The 21398-nt window shown below is 43.5% G+C and overlaps 1 protein-coding gene across 4 annotated transcripts in view; it reads left to right on the plus strand.

The window, feature by feature from the left end:
• clstn1 (calsyntenin 1) overlaps positions 1–12822 on the plus strand; it is a 78757-nt gene extending 65935 nt beyond the window's left edge. For all 4 annotated transcript variants that reach the window (XM_055659632.1, XM_055659635.1, XM_055659634.1 and 1 more), the window contains 7 exons: positions 3109–3257; positions 4725–4951; positions 5715–5885; positions 6945–7090; positions 7425–7560; positions 9550–9734; positions 9881–12822. In XM_055659632.1, coding sequence (XP_055515607.1) covers positions 3109–3257; positions 4725–4951; positions 5715–5885; positions 6945–7090; positions 7425–7560; positions 9550–9734; positions 9881–10072 — 1206 coding nt within the window. In that variant the 3' untranslated portion in view covers positions 10073–12822. The remainder of the gene's footprint in view (positions 1–3108; positions 3258–4724; positions 4952–5714; positions 5886–6944; positions 7091–7424; positions 7561–9549; positions 9735–9880) is intronic.
• Positions 12823–21398: the final 8576 nt, after the last annotated feature.

Below are 21398 nucleotides of genomic sequence, written 5' to 3' on the forward strand. Positions count from 1 at the left end.
CAATCTGTTGCTGAAGGTACTCCTCAGGTTGACCAGTGTGTCATGGAGGGAGTGAGCTGTATTGTCCAGGGTGCTCTGCAGTTTGAGGAGCATCCTCCCCTCCAAGACCACCTCCCAAGAATCCAACTCTGCCTCCAGGACAAGCCAGCCTTCCTGATGAGTTTGTTGATCTTATTGGCCAGCACAAGGCAGCGAAGAAGATCGCACTGGCTACCACTGATTGGTAGAACATCTGCAGCATCCTAGATGTTGAAGGAGCGGAGCCTTCTAAAAAAGTCCAGCCGGCTCAGTCCCTTATACAGGGCTTCAGCGCTCCTGGACTAGTCCCGTTTACTGTCCAGGTACAGTCCAAGGTATTTGTACTCCCTGGTAAACTGCAGATCCATACCAATGATGGAGACAAGGGACAGGGATGTTCCTCTCCTCCTGAAGTCCACAACCAACTCCCTAGTCTTGTTGATGTTGCGCTACATGTGATTCAGCCCACACCACTCAACAAAGTCGTTGACTACACCTCTGTATTCAGCTTCCTTCCCCTCACTGATGCAGCCCACAATTGCAGATTAATCTGACAACTTCTGCAGGTGACAGGATACGGAGTTATTTCTGAAGTCCGAGGTGTAGATGGTGAACAGGTGTTGCTCACCACCATGTCCGAGAAACAATTCTGTAGCCTGACATATTGTGGTCCACCGGTCAGGTAGTTGGTGATCCAGGACATCCATCTGCATCTTTGTCAGTTTACTCCCTAGCAGTGCAGGCCGGATTGTATTTAAAGCACTGGAGAAGTAAAGAAATATGAGTCCAGGGTGGAGTCCCAATGCTTCCCGGCTTATCCAGGTGAGCATTGGAACAATGGAGCAGGTGAATGATGGCGTCCTCAACCCCCATGTTCGTTTGGTAAGCGAACCGCAGGGGGTCCAGGTAGGGTTTAACCAAGGGTCACAGTGAGTGAGCACCAGCCTCTCCAGGGACTTCATGATGTGTGAAGTCAGCGCCACTGGTCTATAGTCATTGGAAGGAGCAGCGCGTGTCCTCTTTGGTACAGGAACCAGGTAGTTTGCTCCATAGCAGTGCAGGCTGGATTGTGTTAAAAGCACTGGAGAAGTCAAAAAACATGACTCAATCCACATCACAGGAACCCTCTCCAGGCTCAGGTTGAAGATATGCTGGAGCACTCCACACAACTGGTTGGCACACGCCTTGAGTACTCTGGGGCTGACACCATCGGGACTTGTAGCTTTGCCTGGGCAGAGTCTGCTCAGCTCCTTCCTCACCTGCTCAGCCTTGATGGTCAGGTGCGACAAAGAAAAGGCAGAGGAAGTGGACCAGGGGGATTGAGAGGGAGAGCCTGTCGGGTAGCAGGGTGGAGAGTGGGCAGAGGCCCCATCATAAAAACAGGTTTAGCTCATTGGCCCAGTCCTGATTACTTTCTCTCCCCAGGCCAAACGTTGCCAATCCCTTCTCTCCATAGATGCTGCCTCACCCGCTGAGTTTCTCCAGCATTTTATGTCTACCCTGACTAGTTGCATGATGGCCTAGTAAGGCAATTCCAGCACATGGGAATGCAAGAGGCTGAGGAGAATGGTAATCTCAGCGTGGCCTGCCCATGGGCAAGGACCTCTCCACCATCCAAATGATCAAAAGTATCTATATAAGGTGCTGCTTTAATAAGACGACGTCTATCATCAGGGATCTCCACCATCAGGGCCATGTCCTCTTTTCATTGCTACATTTGGAAAGGAGGCACAGAAGCCTGAAATCCTACTTGTTTCACGAAAGCTACTGAACCAAACCAACCAGCACAACCTCAATCTTACCCCAGCAACAGAATATTACATACCACCTCTTACATTGCCATGGATATGTTTCTCCGCTCATGACTTGTTTCACAGTCTTTTCTTCTCACTATTTTGTATGGTTTATGTATTATTTTGTTCTGTGTTGAGAATATCTCCTGTGATGCTACTACATGAAAAATATTAATTGTACCTGCACCTTAAAGTACATGTGCATGTGACAACAAACTGTACTGGACTTGAGCCAGGAAGATGTACTGTATCATTACCTATAATTAGGATCTAGAAAGGTTGATATCTCTTGGAGCTGGGATTCTTCCCAGGACGGGGACTGGGATGAGCAATGGAAAAAGCAATATTGCTAGTGAGCTGCGCAGTTCTATTTAGTCTGTTTCTAATAGTAACCCTGTCATCCTTATGGATCCCCAAGCTACAATAAGCTCTCAAGCTTAGTGGTTGCATATGCGTTTTCCATATTCTGTAAACAAGTTTCAACCTCTCACGGTTATTTTGAGTAAACCGTGTCACACAAATATATCTGCAATTTGTTGCATGTACCTAATAATATGGTCCCCAAGTTGTGGAGAGTTATTTGTGGTTAATTCTTTTCAATATTCTTAGCAGTTATTACATATGATCCACTGAAGGAGCAGCAATGACAGGAGAGAATGTGATCCCAGCTACAAAGACAGATGTATACAGCAATTCGTTCTTCCCCCGCACAATTAAAGCATGGAATAATCTCCACCCAACTATAGTTACCCAACCAGAAGCAACAAAATTTAAAGTAGCTCTTTCTTCCCAATAACCCTTTCTGGCTTAAGCCCTCCCTTCACCACCTCCAGTTTAAATTCCATTTGGAATATTTTGGAGGACCAAGAACCAAGAATTTCAGTGATGGTAGTTCAGAGTTCCTGGCATCTATTCTGTACCATCCTGTTTGGAGAATATTGTCATCGGTAACAGTGGTCAGAACCCACAAAAATTATACTTTCCCCAGCTGTGGCATCTTTTATAGATGTGTGCCATTGAATATTCTCCATGATGCTGATAAAATAGAGCCATTAGTCTCCACTAGCATTATAAATGGAGTGTTCATGAGACGAGCTAGTGAAATGACTGCCCACATTTCCCTGCATTTGGGTGCTGAATAGGTCTTTATTGAACCCTGTACCCCTAAATACAATAGAGCCATTTCACGCTACTGAATCAGAGTTGTCAAGCAAATCTCAAAGGAATAGCGAAATCTCTAGTTCCTAATTTAGAAAACTGTTGTAAACAGGATTGAAAATATGTTTCTTTTTTTAAGGTTCATTTCAATCCCACCCAGTCACTGCTCATCTTGGAAGGAAACGATATTGAAAAATTTGATAAGAGTATACAACATGTGTCGTACCTCAACTCCAGGCAGTTCCCAACGCCTGGAATCAGACAATTGAAAATCACCACATCTGTGAAGTAAGGGTGGAAATTTGAAATTGGTTCATGCAGACATTTATAACTTTGTTTTCAATAGTCTAGGGAGCCTGTCATACGTTTGATTATAATCTGAAGTAAGTTTGGATTCATCAAATATGCATGCTTCTTTAAAACTCTTAATGGTGTGATAGCAGCTAAGATTTTGCAACCTTTTGATGTTTTCTAATATAGAGCTTGAGTAGTATAACGACCACGGGTTGAAGTGTTGCTCTTGCAAGTACTGAATTTGCAAGAATTGCATTTAGTTTGTTTCCATAAAACTGTTTTGAACCCTTCATATTAATATGGTCTTGTTTTATGTACATTACTCATAATTTATCATTTTAATGTGGCAAAAAATTGCCCAGCCTTAACAAATGTGACCATGTTTGTGAAGAAAATGCATCTCCAAGGCTAAGTAGTTGAAAGTTTCCATTCAAGTACTTGTGTGCAAGGGCCATATAAAATTTAACATGTATAGAGCAGTGGCAAAACAAATCCCTAGGGTAAGAGGGTATCTTGTGAAGAGGCCAGATGTACCCAAGCTCTGTAATCTACGTAAAGAGTTTAGGAGTGACCATGTGGTTTATATACTGTCACATGTTTATATATTGTACAGGTATGCATTTTCTAGCCAAGTGAGCTGTCTGAGCTGTGGCATTCTGTGGGCCACTATCTGTGGCAGACATCTTGTCTTCCAGCACTAACACACCCTGCCTCTATCCAAGCACACCATCCCTCCAATACACATTAACTGTTAATGTGTGGTACCAGGATAACATGGATTTTGATGCAGATCAAGTACAACTTCACCCTGTTCCTGCTTTGACTTTCAGTAATGTTTTAGGATGCTGATTACCCAAGAGCACCAAGGCTGCTTATGACAGTCATGAGGCATCTCAAACATGACATGATTTGTAGCCGGCCGTGCACATCATGCTTGAGTATAACCCATCGAGTTATGTAAGGATGTGATGAAATGTGTTATGTTTTAACCTAAGGTTGGGGTTTAATTGTAAATATAGGCAGGATGAGTTGTAATCATTAGCATTTGGATCTTTTGTCCCATTAGCTGACACAGTATTGTTTCCAAACCATTGGATATGAAGGTTGAATAATGTATTGCAGTTACAGCTATCTTGCTTTTTAGACAATATGAAGATCCTGTCTTACTTGGTCATAATATATTTGCCTTTGATCTACGCATGTTAAACATAATTGGAGAGTTTGTTTTCTTTGATAACTGCTCCCAATGCTTTAGAGGGATTACAGTTGTGGTTTTGAATAATGCTCTGCGGAATGGAGGGAGATATTTTAGTCATTAGCAACAAGCAAGGGTGGGTTTAGTGTAATCCAAAATTACATTTTCCCCTCTGAATGCTAAGAAATGTTGTCATCTGGAAAGTGTGCACGTGTTGTAAGCTAGCTAACATTCTTGAAGAACATTGCATAACAATTCCCTTCCAGGTGCTTCAATGACGAGACTTGTATCACCATCCCAGACGTAGAGGGCTACATAATGGTTCTTCAACCTGACGAACCAAAGATAAGCCTGAGTGGTATCGATCACTTTGCACGTGCAGCCTCTGAATTTGAAAGTGACGAGGGTGTTCCACTGTTTCCAGAGCTGAAGATTATTAGTACCGTCACAAGGGAGGTGGAGCCAGAAGGGGAGGATGAAGATGAACCAACAGGTAATATTGCTCGTTAAATATCATATTCCGAATTATTGTTTAATAGTAGTTACGTTTTAGCTTGCCTTGAAGTACCTATTTAGTGTGAAATGATCAACTAGTTAGAGGAATATTATTCAGGTAGCTCTTGTACCACTTACTGGTGTATTTCTATCCTGATCTCTCGTTAAAGAAACTTGGCCCGATTCTTTTAACAGCCTTTGTTAAAGCGGGAAACATAGAAAGAGGGAAAGCAAAAAAACGCAGATGTTTGCAATCTGAAATAACAACTAAATATCTGGAAATACTGAGCAGGTTTGGCAGCATCTGTGGAAATTGAAATAATTCATGTTTCAGATGATCAGAAAAGAAGGGAACACTCATACACTGCCCAACCGATTGGGGGGGGGGGGGGGGGGGGGGGGGGGTTGAATAGGAAGGCTTAATGTTGTGTACTGTAAAAGAGGCCGGAGTTGCTATTGCACCACTGATTTTTGCAGCTAAATTGTTGTTTAAGCATGACCCACAAGATCAATGTTAATGCTGGCTGATGTGCTGTCATTACAAGTAACTAAATAGTATGTAACTAGATGAATGGCACTTAAAGCTGAGAGATCAACTAGTGTATTCCAACTGCGATATTCAGTTTTGTACAGGTGTGCAATGTAATTTAACTTTATTTATCCCCTGCTAATTATCTCGAGAAATGGACTTGTTCTATTATCGGCGGCCAATTGTTGCTATTAATCTAATTTTATCTTCACTGGCTATTTTATTTTTGTAGTCCAAGAATCCATGATATCTGAGGAAATAATGCACAATCTTGATATGTGTGAGGTTTCTGTTCTTGGCGATGAACTGAACACAGAACAAGAAAGCTTTGATGTTGATCAGTTTCAACTTCGGCAAAGGGGTATGGAGATGAGTAACTCTTCAACTGGCATGATTGTCACAGGTGAGATTACAATGTGGGAACTTAACGTCCTCTAAATTTGATATGTTGATCGGTTGGTGGTAAATAGGTTTTTAATCGTTTTTGCCCCCTCCCCAGAGCTCCAGAGTCTGGTGGGATTTTGTGTAGTCCTTGGGGCTGTTATCAGATTTCTGCATTTTGTTTTATGGCTTTGATTTCTGAGTTACCATTTCTTTGTGCTAAAATCGATACTACAGGTAAAGCACTATTTTGTGGTGCTGAATTTATCCATCAGAAGTTGGTGAATAATCTCAGCTAAATCCAATTCTGCCTTGGATAACTTTACAAATGTTAACCATCCTGCAAATCATTTTTTTCATCAGTTATCAATATATTGAAGCATTTTTCCTCCTTTAGAAAAGGGGGGGGGGGGGGTGATGGGGTGTTTCCAAAAACTATTCTCTACTGAGAGATATTCACCTCTTGTCATTGGCTGATCGTGCAAAAACAGCATTGGAATGGTGACCTACAAGTCCATAATTAGAACACGAAGGACGGGTGAGAATGTGTGAGGAAGAATTCTCTCTTTTTTTTTTTTGTCATTTTACTATAAATATGCCTTACAGCTATCTTATCTATTTTAAACCACAGGCACATAATTTCATTTCTACAAGCACTTGATAGCTTTGTACAACAAAGAAAACCCATGCAATTGATATATATATAATTTGTTCACAACTCTTGAATGTTTAGCAGCATATTAAGTTTGATGGTCCTAGTTTCCTCTGTTATCTTGTTACTGAGTGTGAATGTTATTGCGATTGCAAGACATCACCCCCAACAACGAAGAGACAATGACCCTAACCATCTTCCTTCCTTTGTCCGAACGATAATGGCACAACCAGTGTTGGGACGTCCATCCTCCTCCTAATAGCTGAAAAAAAATGGGTGAAAGTAAATAATAAGTAATAAGTAAATTAAATAAACATAGTAAGCTCACATTAGCTGAATCATTCAATCTTCTGCCTGGCAAGAGATTTGGAAAGAAAATCCTAATACGAGATGTTGCTTGGAATTTCCATCTTCTGTTATTTTGTGTAGGTGTCGATACCATGGCAAATTATGAAGAGATGCTGCATTTGATCCGTTATCGAAACTGGAACAGCGAGTCATTGTTTGAAAGGAAGTTTAAACTAGTGTGCTCAGAATTGAATGGACGCTATACCAGTAATGAGTTCAGCGTTGAGGTATGTGAAAATTGAGACTGCTGAAAGAAATATGCACATTCTTGCAACACTGAAATCATTGGACGATGAAGAGAAAATGTTTCAACTTTTGTGTGCTGTTTGCATATTCATCAGAGCAAAGAAATGAATTTTGTTTACCCTGACACATTGATCTCATTGGAGTCCCCATTTATAAATTCTGAACATTATCCAAAAATTAATAAGATGCATAAGTAATCTATTCCTTTTTGAGATTTAAATTTTACTACAGTGGGAAATGCTTGATTGTTCTGTTCAATTCTAATTTCCCATGAATCATGCATCATTTTCACTGAGTTTTATGCATTATCTTCAGGTCAATGTTATTCATACTGCTAATCGAGTGGAGCATCCCAACCATGTATTGGTACAGCCAGAATTTGTCCGCCCAGTTCATCATGCTTCAGTTGACCTATCTGGACACAACCTTGTAAATCCACATCCATCCACAGGTACCCAGAAAAGTGTGAATGTTTTAAATACCTTGAGGTAGGGCAGATATTGACTCAAAATATCCTGCTGTTGATAATGGATCAATCTTCTAGCAACAAGCTTTTTTGAGTTGGGTTTAGGTTCGTTATTGTCACATGTACCGAGGTAGAGTGAAAAGCTTTGTTTTGCATGCTATCCAAACAGATATACCATACATAAATACTGTCCAGGCAAACTGGAGTACAATAGGTAGAGCAAAGTGGAATGCTTAAGTGTGCATGTTTCTGTTAGGCACAGGTGAGGTGCTGGAAGACTGGAGGGGAACGAATGTTGTGCCCCTATTTAAGACGGTAGTGTGGGTCTAATAATTGTGGTAGGAGATAGTTCTGAGGGATAGTATGCATATGCATTTGGATAGACGGGAGCCGATTGGGGATAGTCCACATGGTTTTGTTCGTGGGAGAATGTCTTATGACACTGCATTTTTTTTTAAGTAACCAAAGAGCTTGGTGAGGGCAAAGCCATAGATGTAGTCTATATGCACCAGCAAGGCATTAGATGTTTCCGCATGGTAGGCTGCTCTGGATGGTTAGATTGCATGGGCTCCAGGGAGAGCTAGCTGACTGGATAATGAGTTGGTTTCATGGAAGGACACAAAGGATGACGATGGATGGTTGTTTTTTTGGACTGGAGACCTCGAACTAGTGATGTGCCCCAAGGATCTGTACTGCACAACTGTCTGTAGTTTATATCAATGATTTGGGTGCGATATGATTAATAAGTTTGCATGTGAGAATAAAGTGAGTGGTATCGTAGATAACAAATATTATTATAAAAAATTACAGCAGGATCTTGATCGGTTATTTGGGCAAGTGGGCTGAGGAAGTTTAATGCAGATAAGTCCAAGGTTGGGAGGTCAAAACGGAGCAGGGCCATAAGTGAACGGCGGGACCCAGGGGAGTATTGAGAAACAGGGAGATCTAGGGGTGCTGGTACATATTTCCTTGAAAGTGGCGTTACAGGTATAGTGGTCAAGAAGGCTTTTGGTAGAAACAATGCACCGCAGATGCTGGTTAATACACAAAAGGGCACCAAGTGTGGAATAACTCAGCAGGTCAGGCAACATCTCTGGAGAACATGGGGGCAAAGTTTCAGATCAAGACCCTTCTTTAACCTTCGTCTGTCAGGGTATTGAGTATGAAAATTGGGACGTTCTGCTACAGTTGTACAAGATATTAGCGAGGCTGCATTTGAAGTATTGTGTTTAGTTTTGGTCACCCTGCTATGGGAATGATATTGTTAAGTTGGAAAAAATGTATAAAAGATTTACGGGGATGTTGCCAGGACTTGAAGGCATGAGCTGCAAGGAGAGGTTGAGCAGGCTAAGACTTTATTCCTTTGAGCCCAGGTGGATGAGGGATGATCTTATAGAGATGAACAAGATCATATGGGGAATAGGTAGGGTGAATGCAGTCTTTTACCCAGAGTAGGGGAATCGAGAAGCAGAAGACATGGGTTTAAGGTAAGAGGGGAAAGATTTAATAGGAATCGGAAGGTGGTTGATATATGGAATGAGGTGCCAGAGGAGGTAGTTGAGGCAGGTGGCCTATAACATTTAAATGACATTTGGACAATTTCATGAATAGGAAAGCTATGGGCGGAACAACGACAGGTGGGATGAGTGTAGATGTGACCTCTTGGTCAGCATAAGCAAGTTAAGCCGAAGGGCCTTTTTCTATGAAGCAAGACCCATTCAATGGCTCCTCTAAGTCCTGGTGCAAAATGCTTCAGTAGTGAGTGGTCTGGAAGAATGCTTCAATTTTCAGGGGGGTGGGGAGAGCAATAATTAATGGTGATTAAGTCATCGCAATTGGATACAACAGATGCAGGAGAAAACTGTTGCAAGTTGCCATCCTTTACGTAATGATTTTAATGAAGCTCTTATAAACCATGTACTGGGCTGCAAATTGTTTCCTTGGGTTTAATGAACATCTAAATTTGTTTTTTAGTTGTGCCCAGTGCAGCTACAGTTGTCATTGTGATCTGTGTCAGTTTCCTGGTCTTCATGATAATCCTTGGGGTTTTCCGAATCCGTGCTGCACACCAACGAACGATACGGGATCAGGAGAATGGAAAGGAGAATGAGATGGACTGGGATGATTCAGCCCTGACAATTACAGTGAACCCAATGGAGGTAACTAGTTCTTGCATTCCAAGCATCTCTTGAATTCCTAATCATTGCCCATCTGGAAACATTGCAGTGTGTGTGGGCACAATCTTGGAGAGGCTACCATCTCACTAATTGGCTTCTAGTAGTAATCTATTGTGTTGTCTCACTAGACATACGAGGACCAACATAGTAGTGAAGAGGAGGAGGAGGAAGAGGAGGAAGAAAGTGAGGAGGGTGATGAAGAAGATGACATTACCAGTGCGGAATCTGAAAGCAGCGAGGAGGAAGGTGAGCAGGAAGACCAGCAGAACGTAAACCGGCAGCAGCAACTCGAATGGGATGACTCAACTCTCACCTATTGATTTTCCCGCTGTTGCTTTGTGCTCTTGGAGACTCTGTTGCCCACTCCATCTTAGCTAAGGAACCATCTTGCACTTTTTTCTTGTCATCTGATGAATGACTCTAGCTAAACAATATACATGATTTTCAGGACTCTATGCTCTAAGAGGCAGCTTTGCTATTTTCAGTTTTTGTTGAAAGAAGAAAAAATAGCGTTTAAAGTTGCTTGGTTCTGACCTAGTCATAATTTTTTTCTAGTGCATGTGGAAAAAAATGGAAGGGGTCAATTTATGTAGAAGAATAACAAGATTTTTAATATTTTGTAAATATATTGAAATTATGTAATTAATGTCATGGTAGTGAAAAATGAGGATTGGCCAAACAAGTTGTAAAAGCAGACGTTTAAAGAGACAGTATCTTTTTTTAATGTTGACCTTTTGACGTTATGTCTGTAATTAAAATATACTGCTATATGTGATTAAGTTTAATTATGGTCACCCTTACTGATGCTACATGAAACACTACTGCTGTAATTGTCTTAAAGCTGATGTAAGGGGAAAATTGCTTTCAATAATTCTAACTGCTAATCCAGCTATAGATAGGCATTAAATCTGAATGCCTTTTGGCATAGAACTCCGCAGATATTTATTTCACCTTTTGAAATTAAATCAATGTATAATTGGTGACCATTGGTGACTGTAAAAGTTTGACTATGCATTGGATGTTAAAAATGGGCATTGTGTTTACTAAGCAAAGGTAATACTGTCTTTTTTTAAATTGGGGATTTAATGGGATGTGGTAAATTCAACAAAACCAAGGACTTAATGCGCTTTCTTTGAGAATCATCTCTGTTGGATCAATACACAAAGTAACTACCAATAGTTCTGTACATTGAATTGTACTGTAGTTTTAAGCTATTTGTTTACATTTAGTAAACTTTGCTTTCTCCTTGTAATATTGTAGGTGAAATTGTACAAAGAAATTGGCTCATATTTGTGAATCAAATGTTTGGTGATTTTAAAAACAGTGCTCTGCCTCCATGTTTTTTTAAATGAACTTGTTAACTAATGTGCAAAGGATGTTTGTCAGAAAGATACTAAATACGCAGCTTTAGTGAGATGTACAGAGCAGTCTTGGCCTGATGGACGGAAGGAGAATTGTAGGAGTATTTGTGGTCAGTGATGAGCAAGATTATGGCTGTTGCAGCTTTTGAAACATTTGTCGGCTGTTGTGACTAAGGAATGTACTAATGGTTAGAGTAGATGAAGTGAATTTAGCTTCTGTGAAGGGGAAAAAAGCAAGTCCTGGAAGAAAATGAGAGAAATGGCTGTTCTGTGCTCTTGCAGACTTCACCTTTCCTTGAATTGGAAATAACATTCTTAAAACGGCAAACGTCCCACAAGATTAAACCCTCCGGTTTTAAAGATGTCTGAATCTAGTGAGTGCTGAAATGCCCAAAGCATTTTCAGTATCGCAGAAGCAAGATGTGAGCTTTCCAGTCTTGAATTACTTGGGGTAATCTTTAGAAATTGGAAGTGTATAACAAGGTACATTATTGGGTGTAGAAAATTTGTTTGAGCATTATTTATGGCATTAATGCATTGTGGAAAGGCTAGCATCACACACATACCAGTGGGCCCTAAATCAGCACCTGTGTGAAGACAACCACGACTCAATGTTCCTGACTTCAATGGCTAAGAAACAAGTCATTACCTTGGTAAAGTGAAAATGCAGCTCTTCTACAAAGGCTTATACAGAAATGCAACTACTACATTTTGCAAGGAGCTTTCCACGAGTCTGTCAGGTTGTGTGATGAACATCATTCCATCTTTAGTGGAATGGTCCCACTGGTTTTAAGTTGGAGGATTGGTGCTAGATTATTCACAAATATTTACACCAACATTCTAACGAGTGATTGGCCGGGAGCGTTTTATACCACTAGCTGATGAAATACATTTGCATGCTGCTAAATTAGTGATCTGTTGGTGGTTAAAGATGAGCATTCAGCTCGAGTCCAGAAATGATGTCATGTTTTTTTTATGGTTTCAAGAACATTTAGTTCTATCGATTTGGATTTTCATAAATCCTTTTTCCTGCAGCTTGTAATTCTGTGCTGTAGCTGCAGTGATCACCTAAAGCCAGGTTGTTTTTTGTTGCATCTTTTGTTCTTTGGATCAGGATCTGTCCTGGATGCAAACATGTAATTTAAACTGGATTGAGATGAGCTGGTTTGGGAGTGCCTTGAATTTTGCAAATAGCATAACTTAATGATGTACATCTAGGAAGTGGAATAGTCTAATTTTTTTTTTAACTTTAAATTATAGGTTTCCTAACATTGGGGGAGTATGGTTTTACTTGATTATTTTTATTTTGTCAAGTTTTTTAAAAAATGTGCTAGTTTTTTTCATGGTGAAAAGTAAATCCTATGTTTAAATATTTGTCTGACATAGATGTCTTGTGTTCATGTTGTGTAAGAGACTTGAAGTCTATTCATATATTGTCATCGTAGATAATGTATTAGACTTAAAGGCAATCATGTTAAAAGCTAACAATGGTGTAATCATGTTATAAATTGTATGTAGCCAATATGGGTATTACTTACAGATCTGTATATGATAGGTTAATTTGAAGCCTTTAAGCTCCAATAAATTTCCAGCCCTAAACTCTACACTGTTGTCAGCATGTTTTAATGAGTTCTGTAGTGTGCAATTTCTTGGGGTGATGAAACTTGCTGCCTGAAGCAGAACAGTGTCAAATAAAACACTTAAAACCATTGTTGGTTGTCTCAGTGCTTGTGTAAAATGGCTGAAATGTTGCTTTGCTTGTGTTGGCTCAAAATTGTGCTTGCCTGCCAGTCTGAAGAAGGGTCTCGACTCGAAACGCCACCCATTCCTTCTCGCCAGAGATGCTGCCTGCCCCGCTGAATTACTCCAGCATTGTGTCTACCAAAGATCATAGAGCGGAGCAAGATGCTCCACTCCGACGTAAACGAACGCACTGAGGTGCAGTACGTATTGGAATGTCTCGGCCACCATTTGTCAATGCAAAATGTGACTTCCGTTATGCCTCCCGTTGTGTAATCCGCTCCAAAGATTGATCTGCTCTATCATCTTTGGTGTAATCAGTGTTGTAGGGAACAGTGTTTGATAAAGCATCTATCACTTCACATATTTGAGTTAATATTATTGTAAATGTTTTCCCGTTCCCCCATTTCCCTCCCATCTTTCCTCCACAGCCCCCTCCTTTGCGTAGTTTCCCTTGCATTGTATTGTGCAGTTTCCCTTGTATTGCTTGAACACACACTGTGCACAAAATTAAATTTACCGTGTGTGTGTGTGTGTGTGTGTGTGTGTGTGCCTGTGTGTGAAAGGCAAGTTAGAGATAAATAAAGCTAATTCTCATGGCTCAGAAGCAACTTTGATTCATCACTATTACTTTCTTTATCTTATGTCAGATGTACATAAACCATAAAGGCAACTATATATATAATTATATACATAAATACATGCATATATATACAATTGAAATATTACAGTTTTTTAAATATATATTTTAAAACTCTTATCCTGTGAATGAGTTAAAACTAAATTATTTCAAGGACGTAACAGCTCTTCCCGCTATGAGTTATGAAGATAGCAAGTGTAACTGTGCATGCACAATCTTGCAGCTCCCCCATTGTCAGGACTTACTTCAGAAATTGGAACTGAAATAGGCTGCTTTGTTAGTCCCTTCTATTACCATTCAATGTGATCATGGCTGATCTTTTACCTCTGCCACTTCCCGCTATTGTATCTGCCTCCACCACCACCCCAGGCAACCCTGGACTATTAACAATGGTATTCCTTCTAAAGAGATCAAGTTCCATTCATAATAATGGAACGTAAGCCCTGAATGCTTCGTCATAGAGAATGGAAACAGGCCCTTCAGCCCACTTTGCCCATGCCAACCAAGTTGGTATACTGGTTCGGTCCCAGCTGCTTGTATTTGGCCCATAGCCCTCTAAACCCATCCTAACCACATATCTGTGCATTTAAATAAAATATATAAATGAATCTGCTTCTATAGCTTCCTCTGGCAGTTCATTCCAGATATAGACTGGGGTAAAAAAAATGTCCCTGAGGACTCTCTTAAATATCTCACCTTAAGCCCATTTGCTCTAGTTTTAGAATCCTCTAACCCCTGTGTATAAGACTGTGTGTTAACTTATCCATGTCCTTGATTTAAAAATAAAAACACGTCCAGAAATCAGTCTAGTGATCTATCATTCCTTTTCAGTGACTTGTATCCTTGGGGAGAGCCGACCCACGCACACTGTTCCAGATGCAGACTGATGATAGTTTCCCATTTAATTGCAGTATGACATCTTTATGCTTGCATTAAAATCCTCCTGTAAAAGCCAACAGTTCTCCCTCGTCTTTTCTCATGGGTTAGATTAGCTTATTGTCACATGCACTGAGATACAGTGAAAAGCTTTTTTGTGGCGTGCAATCCAATCAGCGGAAAGACTACATGATTACAATCAAGTCGTCCACAGTGTACAGATGTAGGGTAAAGGGAATAATGTTTAGTGCAAGAGAGAGTCCAGTAAAATCCTATTAAAGCTAGACCAAGAGTTTCCAAAGATGTAGATGGTAGGTCAGAACTACTCTCCAGTTTGTGATAGGATAGTTCAGTTGCCTGATCGCGGCTGGGATGAAACCATGCCTGAATCTGGAGGTGTGCGTTTTCACACTTCTGTAGCTCTTACCTGATGGGAGAGGGGAGATTCGTTCTTGGTTATGTTGGTGGCCTTGCTGAGGCAGCGTGAAGTGTAGATAGTCAATGGAAGGGAGATCAGTTTGCGTGATGGTCTGACCTGTGTCCACAATTCTCTGCAATTTCTTGGGGTCCTGGATGGAGCTGTACCCAAACCATGCTGTGATGCATCTTGATAAAATGCTCTCTACGGCATATCTGTAGAAATTACTAAGCTGTTGGGGACATGCCAAACGTTGGTGTGCTTTCTTGGTTACAGGTGATATTTACTCTTTGGAACTCTCAACCATCTCCACTTCACTGCCGTCAAATGTAATTCATAATTATCTTATGACCATGGGTGTCTCCAGGGTTGGAGGACGCCTGTGCGTGACTTTGTTTAACGTGGGGAGACTGGTGCACAGACAGCCACCACACACGGTCCTTGACAGATCTGGGTCAGGATCCAGTGGCATGGAGTCCAAGACGACTGGAGACCCTTTTCTGCTGCAGCCTTCATCCGCCTTCCCAGCCGTTGTGACGCTCCACTAAGGTCAGCCACCATTGTCCGCCTGTTCCACCGTTGAGGTCTTGGTTATCTAACGCTTTGCTTTCTGAAGTCGATCACAAACCCCTTTGTTGACATTGAGGGAAAAGTCGTTGAGTTGGGACCAAGTTACGAGGTTCTCATAATTACAACCTCTTTTGAAAAAAAAAACTTGTGTTTTCTCAGATGTAATTTCCCGTTCATAAGTAAGTCCATGTTGGCTGCCAAATCTTATTGCTTTTCTATTGTCAGGGGCTTGCAGGTTTGTGTTGCCTATTTCTCCCTCTTCCCCACTCACCCCTCTCTCACTCTCACTAGAGATGTCATACTGCAATTAAATGGGATGGGAAAGGTTTAGAGCGAGACGGCCAAATGTAGGCAAATGGGACTAAGTTAGATTGGCCGTTGGTTGGCATGGACAAGATTGGGCTGAAGGGTCGGCCTCCGTACTGTATGATTCTGACTGCAAATTCAGAAGGTGTCCACAAGGAAGAGTTGGAGACATAAGAAGGAGACATCATAAGTTCATAAGGTATAGGAGCAGATTAGGCCATTCGGCTCATCAAGTCTACTCTGCCATTCAATCATGGCTGATCTATCAACCCCATTCTCTTGCCTTCTCCCAATAACATCTGATCACTGATGGATGAGGCTTTGCACAATCGGGCATTGCTTTAAGATGAGGGGTAATGTTTAAAGATGTGCATGGCAACCTTTTTACATAATGTTGAGTGCCTGGAATGCACTGCCAGGGTTGGTGGTGGTGACCGGCATGATAGTGGCTTTTGGATATGTAGAGAATGGGGGAAATATAGATTATGAGTGTATGTGGATAATTATGATGGTAGATAAGAGATGGTCTTAGCATCATGTTCAGTACAGACATTGTGGGCCGAAGGGCCTGTTCTAATGCAGTAGTGGTCAGGTTTAGAGCAGAATTGGATCTTGTGGCACCCAAATCGAGTCGAATTACCAGATGTACACCATTCTGTTGTTGTGGGATTGGAAACATTGCGCATGGAAATGAAATTGCAGTCTGTGCTTTTTCTTTAAACACTGTGCAGAATCAGGGAGACTTGAGTGACTGGAGGAAGGCTGAATGGAGGGAAGGCCGTTTTGCAGTCTGGAGGCACTACATTTGAAATGAAACTGGTCCTAATTCCATCATCTAGGTTGCAAGATCATAACACACTGTGGGATGAGCTCACTGGGACCTGGAGCTTTTCATCCTGCACGGTGGTGCAGCGGTAGAGTTGTTGCCTCACAGCGCCAGAGACTCGCGTTCGATCCTTACCACGGGTGCTGCCTGTACGAAGTTTATACGTTCTCCCTGTGACCGCATAGGTTTTCTCCGGTTTCCTCCCACACTCCAAGGATATGTAGGTCTGTAGGTTCACTGGCTTTGACAAAATTGCTAATTGTCCCTAGTGTGTAGGATAGCGCTAGTGTACGGGGTGATCGCTGGCTGGCACGGACTCGGTGGGCCAAAGGGCCTGTTTCCATGCTGTATCTCTAAAGTAAATTCAGGTATAAGCAGATAGTTGTGGACGCCTGGATCCCATGCTGCCTGGGGTTGTGATGGAGGCAGACACAATTCTAGTCTGATATGTGCATGGATATGCTGCGTTTTTTAGTGTGTCTCAATGTGTTTTTAATGATTCTGTGTGTCTTGTGCGGGGGGGTAAGGGGGAAACCGCTTCAGTCGCCTCCTCCACGGAGAGTCGGCTTTTTCCATGTCGTCTCCCCCGTGGCCTAACATGGAGGATCGATGCGGCCTTTCCCGGAGACGCACTTGGGACTTCAGCAGTGGGCGCAGCGCGAACTCTTGTCGCGCAGCGGGTGAGCCCTCGCCAGGGGTCGCCGGAGGGGAGCGCTCCGTTCGCTGGCCCACAGCAGTCTGAAGCCACCGTCTGTGTAGCTCCGGCTGGCGCGGCATCTGGAGCCTGGGATCCCTCTTTGGGGACCCCGGAGGAGAAGAGCTCTGACCGTTGGCCAGCAGCCAACTTGTGCAGCAGGGGGGACTTACCTTCCGGAGCGGGATCCGTTGCCGGGGATCCCTGGAGTGGAGCTCCGACCACCGGCCCTGCGGTGCTTCTGGCTGCGGCATGGCGAGGACTTTAGATCTTCGACTGCCGGCCTGCAGCCTACACCAGCTTGAAGCGGCGGTCTCTGATGGGGAGGCACCGATTCAGGACTTACCTGGACTTAGGTTACACAAAAAAGCTGGAGAAACTCAGCGGGTGCAGCAGCATCTATGGAGCGAAGGAAATAGGCAACGTTTCGGGCCGAAACCCTTCTTCAGACTGATCGGGGGCGGGGGTGGGGGGGGACAAGAAAGGGAAAAGGAGGAGTAGCCAGAAGGCTGGGGGATGGGAGGAGACAGCAGGGGGGCTGAGGAAGGGGAGGAGACAGCAAGGACTAACAAAATTGGGAGAATTCGATGTTCATGCCCCCGGGGTGCAGACTCCCCAAACGGAATATGAGGTGCTGTTCCTCCAATTTCCGGTGCTGCTCGCTGTGGCCACGGAGGAGACCCAGGACAGAGAGGTCGGAGGCGGAGTGGGAGGGGGAGTTGAAGTGCTGAGCCACCGGGAGGTCAGCTTGGTTATTGTGGACCGAGCGGAGGTGTTCGGCGAAACGATCGCCCAACCTCCGCTTGGTCTCACCGATATAGATCTGCAGACATCTAGAGCAGCGGTCGCAATAGATGAGGTTGGAAGAGATGCAGGTAAACCTCTGTCGCACCTGGAACGATTGCTTGGGTCCTTGAACGGAGTCGAGGGGGGAGGTAAAGGGACAAGTGTTGCATCTCTTGCGGTTGCAAGGGAAAGTGCCCGGGGAGGGGGTGGACCGAGAGGGAAGGGAAGAATTGACAAGGGAGTAATGGAGGGAGCGGTCTTTGCGGAAGGCAGATATGGGGGGAGATGGGAAGATGTGGCGAGTAGTGGGGTCACGTTGGAGGTGGCGAAACTGACGGAGGATTACTTTTTGTATGTGACGGCTGGTGGGGTGAAAGGTGAGGACTAGGGGGACTCGGCCCTTGTTGCGAGTGCGGGGATGGGGAGAGAGAGCAGTGTTGCGGGGTATGGAAGAGACCCTGGTGCGGGCCTCATTTATGGTGGAGGAGGGGAACCCCCGTTCCCTGAATAGTGAGGACATTTCAGATGTCCTGGTGTGGAACGCCTCATCCGTGGAGCAGATGCGGCGTAGACGGAGGAATTGGGAGTAGGGGATGGAGTCCTTACAGGAAGCAGGGTGGGAAGAAGTGTAGTCCAGATAGCCATGGGAGTCAGTGGGTTTATAGTGTATGTCGGTTAGAAGTCTATCACCTGCAATGGAGATAGTGAGGTCAAGGAATGGTAGGGAAGTGTCGGAAATGGTCCAGGTGTATTTGAGTGCCGGATGGAAGTTAGTGGTGAAGTGGATGAAGTCAGTCAGTTGTGTGCGGGTGCAGGAGGTGGCACCAAAGCAGTCGTCGATGTAGCGGAGGTAGAGGTCGGGGATGGGGCCCTGGTATGTATTGAACAAGGATTGCTCGACGTAACCTACAAATAGGCAGGCATAGCTGGGGCCCATGCGTGTGCCCATAGCTACGCCTTGTATTTGGAGGAAGTGGGAGGAGTCGAACGTGAAGTTATTGAAGGTAAGGACCAGCTCCGCTAGGCGGAGGAGAGTGTCAGTGGCTGGGTATGGGTTGCTTCTCTGGTCGAGGAAGAACCGGAGGGCTGTGAGACCATCGTGGTGGGAGATGGAGGTGTATAGTGATTGGACGTCCATGATGAAGATGAGGGGATGAGGGCCTAGAGGATTGAATGCGCGGAGACGACGGAGAGTAGTCCGAGGTGGACACTGGACTTACCTTGTCTGCACATCTGGACGCCCGCAGCGAGGTTTGCGGAGGGTTGACGTCCCGACCACGGGGGGAAATGGAGGACTGGCCAATTTTTGTGCCTTCCACCACCGTGATGAATGCTGTGGTGGATGTTTGTGTTAAATTTTATTGTGTGTTTTTTTTATTGTGCCGCTGCTGGCAAATTCATTTCACTGCATGTTGTGTGCACGTGACGAATAAAACGGACTTATCTGGAATATAGGAATACAGATCACGTGTAGGCGGAAGGAATTGGTTTAATTTGACATCATATACGGCGCAAACATTGTGGATCAAAGGATCAGGTGCTGCAATGTTCTATACACAAAAGAATTCAAGAAAGCTTAATTACAAATTTGATGTTGCACTTTAAAAAAAGTGTTGACCTTATGCATGGCATCCAATATCTGGGTTAAGAAAACTACACTTGAAGCAGTCGCTGACAAAGTGATTTGTTCTTGGATTCTGTTTAGTCATAAAATCATACAACGTGAAAGAGGCCCTTCGGCCCAACTCATCATGCGGCGCCACTGTGAAATCTCCTCAAGATATAAAGTTCTGCAATGCCCTCTCTCGCTGCTCTGTCTCTGTGATTCCTCCTGCTCTCTGGCTTTACATTTTAACCCAGACTTGCTACCACAGATATCTCGTTTCCCTCAGTCACATATCTCAGTCAACGAGGGGCCTCAACCCGAAAAGTCACCTATTCCTTTTCTCCAGAGGTGCTGTCTGACCCATTGAGTTATTCCAGCTTCCTGTGTCTTTCTTCGGTTTTAACCACCATCTGCAGTTCCTTCCAACACAAGATGTCCCATCTATGTCAGATGCCCCATCTAAGCTAGTCCCATTTACCCGCATTTGACCCATGTGGCTCTGAACCTTTCCAATCCATGTACCTCACCAAATGCAGCTTGAGTCTGCTCGGGAGAGCTGAAGATACCCAGGGATCCATTTATAGAAAATCAAGATCTGAAAATAGAAATGGTACCAATTGGTAGACACAAGGAACTGCAGATGCTGGAATCTGGAGCAAAATACATGGAGTGGTGATGTTACAGGTTGGGACCCTCAGAGATGCTGTCTGACCCGCTGAGTTACTCTGGCACAGGGTGTCTTTTGCTATGAATGGAGTAATTGGACTGCTTGTGGAGTTTTTCCTTTGATCACTAGATGGAGCAATATTTCCTGTAATGACCCATTTGCACCGGAGGTTTTGTGTACACGTTCATAGCTGATGATTCTCAGCCAATATATTGTCGAGTTAAAGTTCGTGGCAATGTTTGCCTCGGGTATGCTGCGGAAGGATGTTCTGACACTAGTGTGGAATGATATTGTGGCCGCTATAAGCTGAGCTATCGTCCTGCACAGGGAAAGTGATCAACTTCATCCAAGGTGACAAGGAATTGCTGCAAGTTATAGACGTGGCCCAGATCATCACAACCCAGCCTTCCTTCCACTGACTCCATCTGTACTTCCCGCTGCCTCAAGGCCACCAGCACAATCAAGGACCCGTCTCACCCCGGTCACTCCCTCTCCCATCAGACAAGCGGTACAGACGTTTGAAAACGCACACCTCCAGTTTCAGGGGCTGTTTCTTCCCAGTTGCTGTGAGGCAACTGAAGTCTTCTCACCAGCTCTCGTGTGGTCTTGATGTCCCCACTACCTCATTGGAGACCTTTGAATTATCATGAATAGGACTTTAACAGACCCCAATATTATATCTTTGCACTAAATGTTGTACCTTTATCTGTGCACTGTAGACGGCTTGATTGTAATCATGTCTAGACTTTTCGCTGACTGTATAACACGCAAACAAAAGCTTTACACTGTACCTCGGTACACAACAATAATAAACTTTTGGGATCAGCAAATGACGGTCAAGAAATTGATGAAGGAAAGATAAAATCTGAATGTAGAGCAACTAGAACTTTTAATAGGTGGGTAAAAAAAGAAACAGAGTCTGGGCAAATGTTGCCATTGGTTTATTATTGTATCTCGGAGACAAGGGTACAGCTGAGGGTGAGGGAAGGAGAGAGATAAAAAAGGGAAGGAAAAAAGGGAAGGGGAGGGGAAAAGGAAGCGAGGGCATGAAGATAAAGGGGAAGAGAGAGTTGTGGGAAGAGAGTTAGGGAGAGAGAGTTGACAGCAGTTTGGATGAGCTCGAGTCCACAGAGGCTGCTCAGGAAAGTTTTGAACG

This window comes from Leucoraja erinacea, chromosome 30 (genome assembly GCF_028641065.1).
Source record: "Leucoraja erinacea ecotype New England chromosome 30, Leri_hhj_1, whole genome shotgun sequence".
In the NCBI taxonomy this organism is placed as follows: domain Eukaryota; kingdom Metazoa; phylum Chordata; class Chondrichthyes; order Rajiformes; family Rajidae; genus Leucoraja; species Leucoraja erinaceus.